The sequence below is a fragment of the Eptesicus fuscus genome, chromosome 15 (assembly GCF_027574615.1).
Source record: "Eptesicus fuscus isolate TK198812 chromosome 15, DD_ASM_mEF_20220401, whole genome shotgun sequence".
Lineage (NCBI taxonomy): Eukaryota > Metazoa > Chordata > Mammalia > Chiroptera > Vespertilionidae > Eptesicus > Eptesicus fuscus.
In genome coordinates, this window is record NC_072487.1 from 55,113,443 (window position 1) to 55,124,322 (window position 10,880).

A 10,880-nucleotide genomic window follows, 5' to 3' on the forward strand; every position below is an offset into this window, starting at 1 on the left:
CATTTATCTTTGTACTCTTCAAGGCAAAGAATTTAGTTTACTTCCTTCTCCTATATTTTAAGTATAGGTATTACCCTTGTAATGATTTATTCTATTTCCTTTATTACTTTAGTAGACTTAAAACACTATTTCTTAATCCATCAATTTTAAGTGGAATTCCTGACTCCCCACTAAGTGGATTAGTGCTACCTTTGATTTCCTCTATTTCTCCTCCCCTTTCAATTTCCCTTCTGTCAGTTAAATGACTAGTTGTTTTTTTTCACCAGAATCATTACTTTTATTTCATCCAAAGTTTCAGTATTTAAATTCTCTTTTGTAACTATGGTTTTCTGAAAATGGAAAGTCAATCAAGTATAATTATGTGAATATTATTTACTGCAAAAGTAGGTTGTGTGCTTGGCTGTGCAGAGGAACATGTAGTCCTGTATCATCAAACCTGGACCCCTTAAAGAGGAATGCTCAAAGCAGCAAAGTCACATTGATTCTCTCAATACCCTCTACATGTTTCTCAAAATCAGTTCACATTTTAGCTTCAAATTATAAATGGCTTTCAATTTCGGAGAGCCTCAAACTTGAAATCTAGGTTGGTCATTCTCAAACTTGGCTCTACATGGAATCATCAAAGGAGCTTTAAGAAACCCTGATATTTAGAGGATCCTACATCAAGAGTTTGATTTAATTGGGCTCAGGTGATTCCAAAGAGTAGCCAAAGTTGAGGACCCTATAACGTCAATCACTTCTAGTAGAGCCAAAGGTAATGAAATCTACTGAGTCCTTTGAAAACAAGAGCAAAAAGTAAAACCCAACACCAGCTGAAGGTTTATAGCTTATTTTATTTCCTTTTTGTTGCAGCTGTCTCCTTCATATCCTACCACACCTAAGATCATTTAATAAGATGCACTTCTCTGCCCTCAGCTTCTGAGATGTTTCGTTCAGTGGTCGTTATTTGGATGGAGAGCAGATATCATTTTAAAGTCTCTTCATAGGTGGAGGCTCTGGGTCATGGTCAGCCGGAAGTGTGGCAAGGAAACCGCTGTGTGAAATTTCATCAAATCCTTGATATTCAGACTTAAGTTTCAATAACTGATTTTTTTTTCTCCTGTGTCTAAGAATTTAACATATATTGTGTTTCCAGTACTTCAATCTAATTTGGTCTGATTTCCAGGGTCAGTCAAAAGGTGGTTGTTCCCTTTCAGCCCTCTTCCCAAGACACCTCAAAGAGCTGGAGCCAGCCGACCTTGCTGTTTCTAGTAGGTATAGTTGGCTGTGAAGAGCGACTGGGTGGACGCAGCACCAGAAGAACCCGAGGAAGTATACTTGCCTTTGGCTGCCTGGCAGTTAGCCTAAAATACAAGGGTGACAGAGGAGGCCGAGTTAGAGCAAACACAACCATGTGCTTCAGCCTCTCATTTGAAACCAGCGACACCTTCATTTAGACATTTTCCCCCTTATACTGATTTGCCGGGCTGATATCATTCCCCTCCTTTTGTAACATGTTATCTCCTTTATCCCAGTTTTCTGAGCATTTCTTTGGCATGACTGAGGTTTGTGTCAGTTACTGGGAAAGTTTCTTTTTAGTACCAACAATATTGCAACAACAGTTCTAGAAATTAAACTTGAGAAACTTCTCACTAGTATTGGGATAAAGCCGTGGTCAGCAAACTGCGGCTCACGAGCCACATGTGGCTCTTTGGCCCCTTGAGTGTGGCTCTTCCACAAAATAACACGGCCTGGGCGAGTCTATTTTGAAGAAGTGGCGTTAGAAGAAGTTTAAGTTTAAAAAATTTGGCTCTCAAAAGAAATTTCAATTGTTGTACTGTTGATATTTGGCTCTATTGACTGAGTTTGCCGACCACTGGGATAAAGGAGTGGAGATGTCAGGCTTAACAGTGGGGAAGCTTGGAATACCTGTGGAAGTTGTCTGCTAAGAAATTGACCAGATATTATGGCCAAGCATCAGGCAAAGTACTATTTGTTATAGTAAAAACACATAAATGAAAGTAAAATTATTTTTTTTAATTTCCCATTTTTTACTTATATTTGACCACAAGAACATGTAATTTTATGTAGTTGTTATCACAGTATCATTTGATCCCCTATGTAAATTCCAAATAAAGTTGAGTTCAGGATTATAAAACCAGTAATAATATTCAAATGCCACTCTTCAAGTCACTGTTACTATTGTTTGCTCTCTTCGGGATTTATTTCTTCATATACAGTGATTTTCAAAGTGTGTTTCATGAACCTAAGCACGTGTAAGAACTGGAAATCCTCTAGCTTGACCCCAGACCACCGGGATCAGAAACTCAGTGACTGGTGCCCAGCAATCTGGGTTTTAACAAGCCCACCAGGTGATTCAGATGTACGCACTAGTTTGAGAACCACGTTTCAGACGATAAACTCAGCTTCCCTTCTTTGGTGTGGATTGGCCCCTCGCCCTTACTTTCACAGTCCCTCCAACTCAACAGCCACACACCAGCACAGCCATGCCCAACTCTCCATCATCATAAGGTAAGCACTACCTCTACAATCTCACACCCCTCTAATGCCCCAACTTCCCTGGGGACTTCCTTTCCTTTAGTGCTTCATGGCCAAACCTCTGGTGAACTCTTCATTTCTTGCCCAGCCTTCTCTGTGATCAGCAAGCTACATAAGGCCATCACTCAAATTCAGCACTCTTACGTCTCCTTATTAAACTTTTACTCTTTTCTCCTGCTATTCCCATTTCGGTTGACCTGAATCTTCCTGCATGCTTGAGAGAGCTGTCAGGAAAATTTAGGATCTACCACAAACTCACTCTCGTTTCAGCTGCACCTTGCCTGATAAGCTTGGCCATCACATCTGGTCAATTTCCCAGCAGATGATTTCAACAGCTATTTCAAGCTCCTCCACTGTTAAGATTGAAACCTCTATTCCCTTCTCACTCTCAACAGATGCTCTCAACGGCAGTCAGCAATCAACCACTACACCTCTTTATCCCAACAGATCTGATTTCAACCCATTCTCTCTTCTTTGATGTCCCTCCCCTTCTTTCTAAGTCCAACTCTGCCAACTGTATTAACATTTCGTTTCATGTAATCCTGTTTCCTCTAAGCCCTTGTCCTCTCCATGATCTCCACTCTCCTCATCTTCACTCTGTCCTCTGGCTTTCTTTTTCTAATGGGTAGAAATGATATCACTTTGTGGGTTTGATTTGCATTTCCCTGGTAATTAGAGATGCTAAGAATCTTCTTATGTATTTACTAGAGGCCCAGTGCATGATTGAATCATGCACGTGTAGGGTCCCCTACACACTTTCGCTTTCGATCGCGGGGGAGCTGGGTGCCTGTCTGCTGGTGCACCAGGCCTTTCGGAAGCATCCGGCACGGCGGAGGCTTCAGAGGCTTCTGAAAGGCCTGGTGCTGGAGCGGACAGGCACCCAGCTCCCCTGCTTTTGATGGTCCGCGGCGGGACGTGAGCTCGCTGCCCCAAAGGCACCTTCTGTTCTGCTGCACAGCCATGGCGCAGACACTGAGCTGGCGACGCGAGCTCAGCGTTCCGCTGGCCCAATCAGCTACCCCGGCCACCCCTAGTCCCGCCCCCTGCGCCTCCCACTGGCCCAATCGTGGGTGTAGCAGAGTGATGGTAATTTACATATTACCATTTTATTAGGTAGGATTGCCGTTTGTACTTCATCGATGGAGAAGTGTCTATTTGAGTCCTTTGCCCATATTTTTAACTGGGTTATTTCCAGCTTTGTTACTGAGATGGATAATAAAACCTTATCACCTATCAGATTTACAAATATGTTCGTTCATTCTATGAGGTGTCTTTTCACGCTCTTGATAGTGTTCTTTACATCTAAGTATGCCAAGCTCTCTCCTACTTGGCTAAGCTCTAAGCTCCCTAAAGGCAGTGGCTGGTCTGCTTTATTCATCCCAGTCCTTGGCTCATAATAGGTGTTCAAAAAGGAATGGTTACTAGTTGAATAAAATCATTTTTGTCCTCATTTCTCCTGGTAACCTTTCTAGGTATTCTCCTGACAAACTTCTTGAATATGCACTTTTTTTCTTCTCTCTCTATTGAAACTATTTTATTGAGAGTCACTGATAATCACCTAAATGTCCATCTCTGCCTTCTCTGAGCCTTTATTCTGAATCTCTCAGAAGTGTGTTGTTATTGACCCCTTGAAATTTGTTTCTCTTTGTTCTCAGAATCCTTTGGTTCATCCTATCATATCATTGCTGCTTGTTGGGTGGCTTCTCTTCTTCATCTTCCCAAAATGAAAGGTGTCCCAGTTCAGTGCTTATCCCTCTTATCTTTCCTCTGAAGTGTCTTTGTGGAAATTGTCCTTCAATCTCTGTCATCAGCTATGCGCCCAGTGTGGATAACTCAAAACTCGCTCTAGCCCTCACCTTCCTATTGAGCTCCAGTGCCACATTTTCAAATAGCCAGTAGGCATTATCTGGAGATACCTTCATGGCCTGAGAAAGCAGTTTTTCCACATGACAGAACCAGGCCCCAAGTGTCCACGTGATCAAGTACATAAGAGGTAGTAGCATCTTACCACAGCCCGCTTCATAAAAGCCTCCTGTGTCGCCTTCTTGTTTGCAGCCTTGCCACTCCAAGCAGCCAGTGCACTGGCCTGCAGGGCCCGTCCATAAGAGAAACTTAGTTTCCAGGGCTTGGGTAGAGGGCAAAGGTTGATAGCATTGAGGTTGAGGGTAGCATCCTCTTCACTCATGCCCCCAGACAAAAAGCAGATGCCTAGAAGGGGAGAAACAATTCCACTCAATTAGTCCCAGCTTGTGGACTCAGCTTGAGAAAGCAAGCAATGGGCCTAAAAGAAATGTAATGTTTCAATCTTTTCTCTGCTTGATTTGCATGGGACTGGGCCAGGGATATTTATTTTCCCTTGTTGAGGCTCGTTGGGCTAGGGATATAAGGGCTTTCATAAGTAAGGAGGGAGGTGAAAGGTTGAGGAAATCAATGGATCGTGTGCATTTGGGCAGACTCAGGATATGTGGTGTCACAGAGTGTGAGGGGAAGTGCTGCTGCCTGTGAGGTGGCAGGGGTCTGCTTCATGGGTGGAAGACTTTGGACAAACACAAATGCTTGTGGAACATCAAAGGCTGAGGGCCAAGACCTGGAGTTAGAGGTGCAGGAAAGCCTTACCGGGCACAGCAGCAGGAACGGTACGGTGGAGAGCGGTGACAGTGGCCATGGCCACTTGCTCTGGAGTATACTTCTTGGTGCAGGCATGCCCAGCGGTCACCATGTTGGGCTTCAGCAGGGTGCCCTCCAGGTACACATGATGGTCATTCAGGGCCTTGTAGACAGCAGCCAGGACCTGATGGATAAGAGAGCCAAACAGATGAAACCCAGAGCCAGCCTTAGAGTCACCTGCCCTTGGCACTTCTATGCTGCAGGGATGCAGAATGAAGGAATTCTCATATGTGGCTTGGCCAAAGCTTCCCAACCAACCCCAGGCCTCATCAGGGCAAAGTATTGCAAACCACAGTCACTAAGCACAGACAAGCTGGCCTGTACCCACCACCTCTACTCTAGCTGCCCACTGCATGGTCTGCTGGCATGGCTGCTTCCCCTCACTCCTTCCTTCCCACCACTACCTTTGGTCAGTGGAGACTGCCTGGATTTAGTTAGTTGGGGACATCTAAATTGGCCTCCTTTCTCCTTCCCCTTAGATGCTAAGTGGTTATAAAAACATACATTTCAGACACAGAAGTGCTTTCAGATATCATTTTAATCCACCTAATTTTGCCAAGGAAGAAACTGAGGTCAGGTTACATTATGTCTCTTACTCTCCTACAGATATACTGTGGCTAATTTAGAAAGTCACAAGTAGACAAATTACTTTCTAATCACATGTTTTTTATGTAAGCCTCATTTTATTTTAAAATTTCTTAATTTACACCTAATGGAACTGAGACCCCACAAGTAGGTACATGGATTCTCAAGCCCTAGTCTTGGTATTGCAAATCCTGTGCTTTTTTCATAAGGAGCATACCATATACCCAAAAGAGGTAGGTTTGATAATACCTCCTTACCTTCTCAATGCTACATAATGATGCCGACTGAGAATATTTCTCATATAGCAGTTGATACATGTTAAGTAATAGCTGTTACTTAAAAGCAAGATTTTTCAACTAGAATTTGGACTTACCTTCTCAGTAACATATAGGCAGTGTTCCATGTCATGGTCTCCATCAGGAATTACCTCTGGTTCAACAATAGGTACCAGCCCGTTCTAAAAAGGAAAAAGGGGAGGACAGAATGAAGCTCTGCTCACGGGGATCCTTTCCTTAAGAGATTATTCAACAGTTGGGGTTGGTATAAAATGAAGCCCTTTTGGAGAAATATCATGTAAGTGACTCAAAGGCAATGCAAAGAAATTTAATGAGATATCTAGTGAGCATGGTTTAGCCAAAAAAGAACAGTGAGATTAAAAAGAAAGAAAGGGCCCTAGTCGGTTTGGCTCAGGGGATAGAGAATTGGCCTGCGGACCGAAGGGTCCCAGGTTCGAGGTAGGAGAGAAGAAAGGAAGAAAAGTTTTTCTGAGAATGGGGAAAAATAAAAGCAAACTCTTAATTTCTAAGTCTTATTCTAGAAACTACTCTAGCTACTTCAGAAACTAGCTGTCACCCTTTTAGAGCAGTCAAGCTTAAATCACTAAGAAAGATGCCTTTTGTGTGGGTTAAGTAAGGAATTCAAGAAGTATTTACAATTCTGACTGGGAATCTCTAGGTGCCCACAACGCAGCACCCATACAATAAAATCAGACTAAATTGGATCCCAGAGACATGCCAACATATGTTGGAAACTTTAGCATCAAGTCTCCATCCTCCATGAAATCATGTGGACTGGGTCAGAGCTATCACCCTTGACCTGGGATCTCCGAGGACCCTGTCTTGGATATGGTGGAACACAGACAAGCAAGTGCCCTGGCCTCCAAAGCCTGACCACTTTGAAGAAGAAGAGCAGTTGATGGCATCTGCCTTTTGGGCTCCTAGCTGGCTTGTGCAACCAGTTCTTTCCCTACCACCCATGGCTACAGCAGAAGTAGTGAAAATGCCACCAGGCTACACTGGTGGGGGGAGAAGAGGGCTCCTGTGTGGGTATAGTAAAATTAGAAAGATAGGCTCTAAAGATAGCACTTGCCTACTGTTTTTTAGCCCAAGGGGAAGCCTGAGCACCTGCTGACAGATGCTGGCATAGCGAGCCAGGGCGTTGGCATTTTCCTGGATAGCAAGGGCGGATGGACACTGGTTATCAATCCTCAGCACAGCACGCCACTTCCCAAAGTCAGCACCATCTTTCTTGTACTGAGCACAGCGCTGAGAAAGGCCATCGAGCCCTGCAAGTCACAAAAGAGAGAATGGCTTCTTTGCGGCCCTGTCCCTGACCCCTGGGGCCGATAAAGTGAGGGAGTTCTCCCGTGGTTTAGCTTCCAGTCAGCAGAGCTTGAGAGCCAAAAACAGCCAGGCAAATAAACATGGGTCCCAATACTGAGCCAGGAGACCTGGATTTAATAAATATGGTTTTGACGCACATGTGGATACACCATAAGAATAGAGGGAATTTATATTTGGTTGGTATACTTGCTTCGTTCCAGGAATGATTCTAGGCATTTTGCACACTGTTTCTCATTTAGTTATCATAACAACCCTAATAGTTAATATTATATTCATTTTACAGATGTGGATACCCAGGCTCCAAGAGGTTGAGTGACTTAACTAAGTTTGCATAGTGAAAGAGTGATGGAGCTGGGATTCAATTCTGCATAGCTAACCCAGTGTTGTGACTTATACTTGTCTACGTGGGCAGTGAAGTACCTAGCAAAATTATCTAAGTCGTAAGTGATGGAACCAGGATTCAAACCCAGGTGTGTCCGATCCCAATGCCTGGGACCATTACTCTCTACTACTGCTGGATTTTTCTCTAAAAATAATATTCCCAGGTACAGAGTATTTTCTCTGTGCAACACACTGTGGTAAGTACTATATATATATTGTTTAACTCAATCTTCAAAACTATTCTGCAAAGCAGATATTGTTATCTTCTAGAATGAACTCAGAACACTTCAGTGACTAACCAGAGGTCACACCGTTCTTAACTAGAGGAGCTCGGATTGAAAATCAGATGCATGTGGCTTTAAACCCCATGTGATATTCGTAATTTATTTTCACTTCCTCATTTCCATCATATTTTGGCATGGTTCATATCAGTGGGAAGTATCCTTACCTTGAATGGTGGTTTCTTTGTTTGTTCCTGCAAGTGGAGCAGTTCCTTGGTCCAACTGTGAATTAAATAATTAACAAGTAATTAGCAGGTGTCTGGTATCCCAGTAAATAAAACACCAGCAGAGCCCCTGGTGCTGACTAGTAGTTCCCATCTTTCACAAATCAAGGAGTTCAATTAAAAAAATGGATTCGTCATCTGGAGGGACACAACAGAAAGACACAACAGTCCATAGCAGAGTGGCCGTTACCTGGAAGGAACAATATAAGAGGGTCAAGGTCAACCCTAAGAGGATGGAAAGCACAGGCCTGGAGCTTGGGAAGTAAGAAGTAATCTGATAGCACCAGGAATAGAGAGGTTCTGTATAAGAGCAGCGTCCCTTAAATTATTCATTCATTTAGTCAAGAGACATGGTGGAGCGCCTTCACATAGAGGTACTGTGTTATTACAGGAGATGAAGAGAATAGTATGCAGCCTCTACTCTCAGCAGAGCAAAGACTAAGTTCATGAGCCTGAGAGGTGGACAATCTGGGCTCAAACTGCCTCCAGTTTTGCCTTGCTGTGGGCAAGTTATGTTACCCCTTGTAATTCTATTTTTCTCACCTCACCTCTAAAATAAGGAGAATAACTGAGTCAGCCTCCAGAGGTTGTCAGGAGGATTAAATGAGTCCCTGGAGTTCTAAACACTCATTGAATACTTTACTCTTGAGAAGTGTGTGCAGTTTTGGAAGATAGAATAGTGAGTGCTTTCATAATCACAGCTATCATGCTCTGAATAATAATTTTGTGACAGGGACTGTTTTTGAAACACATTTCATCCTTGTAAGAATCTTATGAGGTAGGTACTATTATTCCCATGTTAGAAATGAGGAGATGGAGACACTAAGAGATTTAGTACCTTGTAGAAAATGGTTGAAGGAAGAGGGCATGGGAGGAAAAGTCTGGAAGAGGATCGGTTCTCAGGGGAAGGTGTGACGGAAAGCAGATGAGGAGATACGTTCGGAGTGCTGGCCCTGCCTCGGCCCCTGGGCTGGGCACTGGCCGGGTGGCGGTGAGAGGTGAGGGGAGTGCAAGGACTCACCTTGATCCCCACCACGATGCCCTTTTCCTTAAGGATGTCTCTGAACAGCTTTCCCTGGCTGTCCTTCTGGTAGAGGGTCTCATGGAACAGGATCACGCCCCCGATGCTCTGGCTGACAGAGTTGTCCACGGTGAAGAGGATTTCTCGGAACTGCCGTCGGTTCTCTTCCGTGTTCTCCACGTTGATCCTCTGCAGGCGGTTTCCCATGGTGCCTATGGGCGGGCAGGCAAAGGCAGTATAAGGAGCAAGCCGGGCTTTCCTCCCCATGGTCTCAGCGACCCTCACCGGGAAGGTCAGCAAGACTCTTCTCTATCCTCAGAGCTTCAGAACTCCTGCCTCTTGTTTTGTCTCCCTTGGCTGCCGGTCAGGAAGAGGATGGGCTGGGCATGTCTGAGTCAGGGTGGAAGCCACCAGTGAGTAGCTAAGGCCCTCCATCCTCTCCCCAGCCTCTCTGGTTCAGCCCTCAATCTGACTGATGATTTCTCTGGCTTCCATCGTTTCCTGGGGGCGTGCGGGCCCGCCCCAGCTCTCCATTTTACCTTCTCGGGCTTACTTAGACACAAGCTCTTCCCTGTGCCAGATGTGGACACTCCCTTGCCCTCTCTGCCCTTCCCTGGCTGACTTTAAACTGACTTCTCATTAGCAGCGGCGGGCTGTGTATCTGACCTCATTCTGGTTACTGAATTCCTGGTCTTGCTATACAGCCTGAATTCCAATGACCTCTGGCAAGGGGCCTCAAAATGGAAGGCTGAGTCTCTGTCTTGGGTTTTCAGAAATCGGCCTACTGGAATGACAGGACCCCAAAGGTCTCTGCTTCCTCAGCCTTCGGCTCCCACTCCTGTGTGCATAAGCCTTTACTCCTCTGAGAGGAAAGAGAACATGAGTAGCAAGTTGCCTTTGCTAAGTGTAGTAACAAGAGTAGGCTTAGTGTACGACGCTTCTTGCACTCACCTACAGACTCATCGGCAGCCAGGATCCCCTTCCCATTGGCAACGATGCGCTGGGCAATTTCTGAGAGCTCCTTCTTCTGGTCTGCGGTGAGGGCTGGGAATTTGTGGGCCATGGTGACAGGTCTGGAAAAGAGTGCAGGAGAGTCCTGAACAGAACTGAGGGTGGCTCACATGGACTCATGACTAAGGCAGCTGGGTGTGCAGGCTAGCCCTACAGGCCCCTCTGCCATTTCTGGCCCCTTTCTACAAGTGCATGAACAAATGAGGTCTGAGGGGGTGTTTTCCCCCTTAGCCTAAGTAGTTGCAGTTAGCCATAATGGATGAAGGTGGGATGGTAAATGTTCATGGTGATGCTAAATAGAATGCCTTCCAGGGCACCTTTGGGGTGACTGTTCCTGAGACTGAACCAGCTAGTTAGTGACCCATCGCATCTGACAGGTAGATGCACTGCAGTAATTGACTCTCTGTGGATTTCTGGTGCCATCAGGTACCCTAGATGGCTTGAGGCCAGGACAGTGAGGCTTTTGGCCTGTGTGGCCATTCTCCACTTTGTTCTGTTGGCCTATAGCCCACCAGACTCTTCTCCAGGCAATACGCTTGAGAGGAGAGAC

At 45.0% G+C, this 10,880-nt stretch overlaps 1 protein-coding gene across 1 annotated transcript; it reads right to left on the reverse strand.

Moving 5' to 3' along the window:
- Positions 1 to 844: 844 nt before the first annotated feature.
- ALDOB (aldolase, fructose-bisphosphate B) lies at positions 845 to 10,382 on the reverse strand. Its single transcript, XM_008141846.3, has 8 exons — positions 10,271 to 10,382; positions 9,320 to 9,531; positions 8,242 to 8,296; positions 7,194 to 7,354; positions 6,164 to 6,247; positions 5,155 to 5,329; positions 4,547 to 4,746; positions 845 to 1,343 (listed from the first exon to the last, which is right to left on the reverse strand). Exons 1-8 carry the CDS (start codon positions 10,380 to 10,382, stop codon positions 1,248 to 1,250), a joined length of 1,095 nt encoding a protein of 364 aa, XP_008140068.1. The 3' UTR covers positions 845 to 1,247.
- Between the last annotated feature and the right edge of the window lie 498 nt (positions 10,383 to 10,880).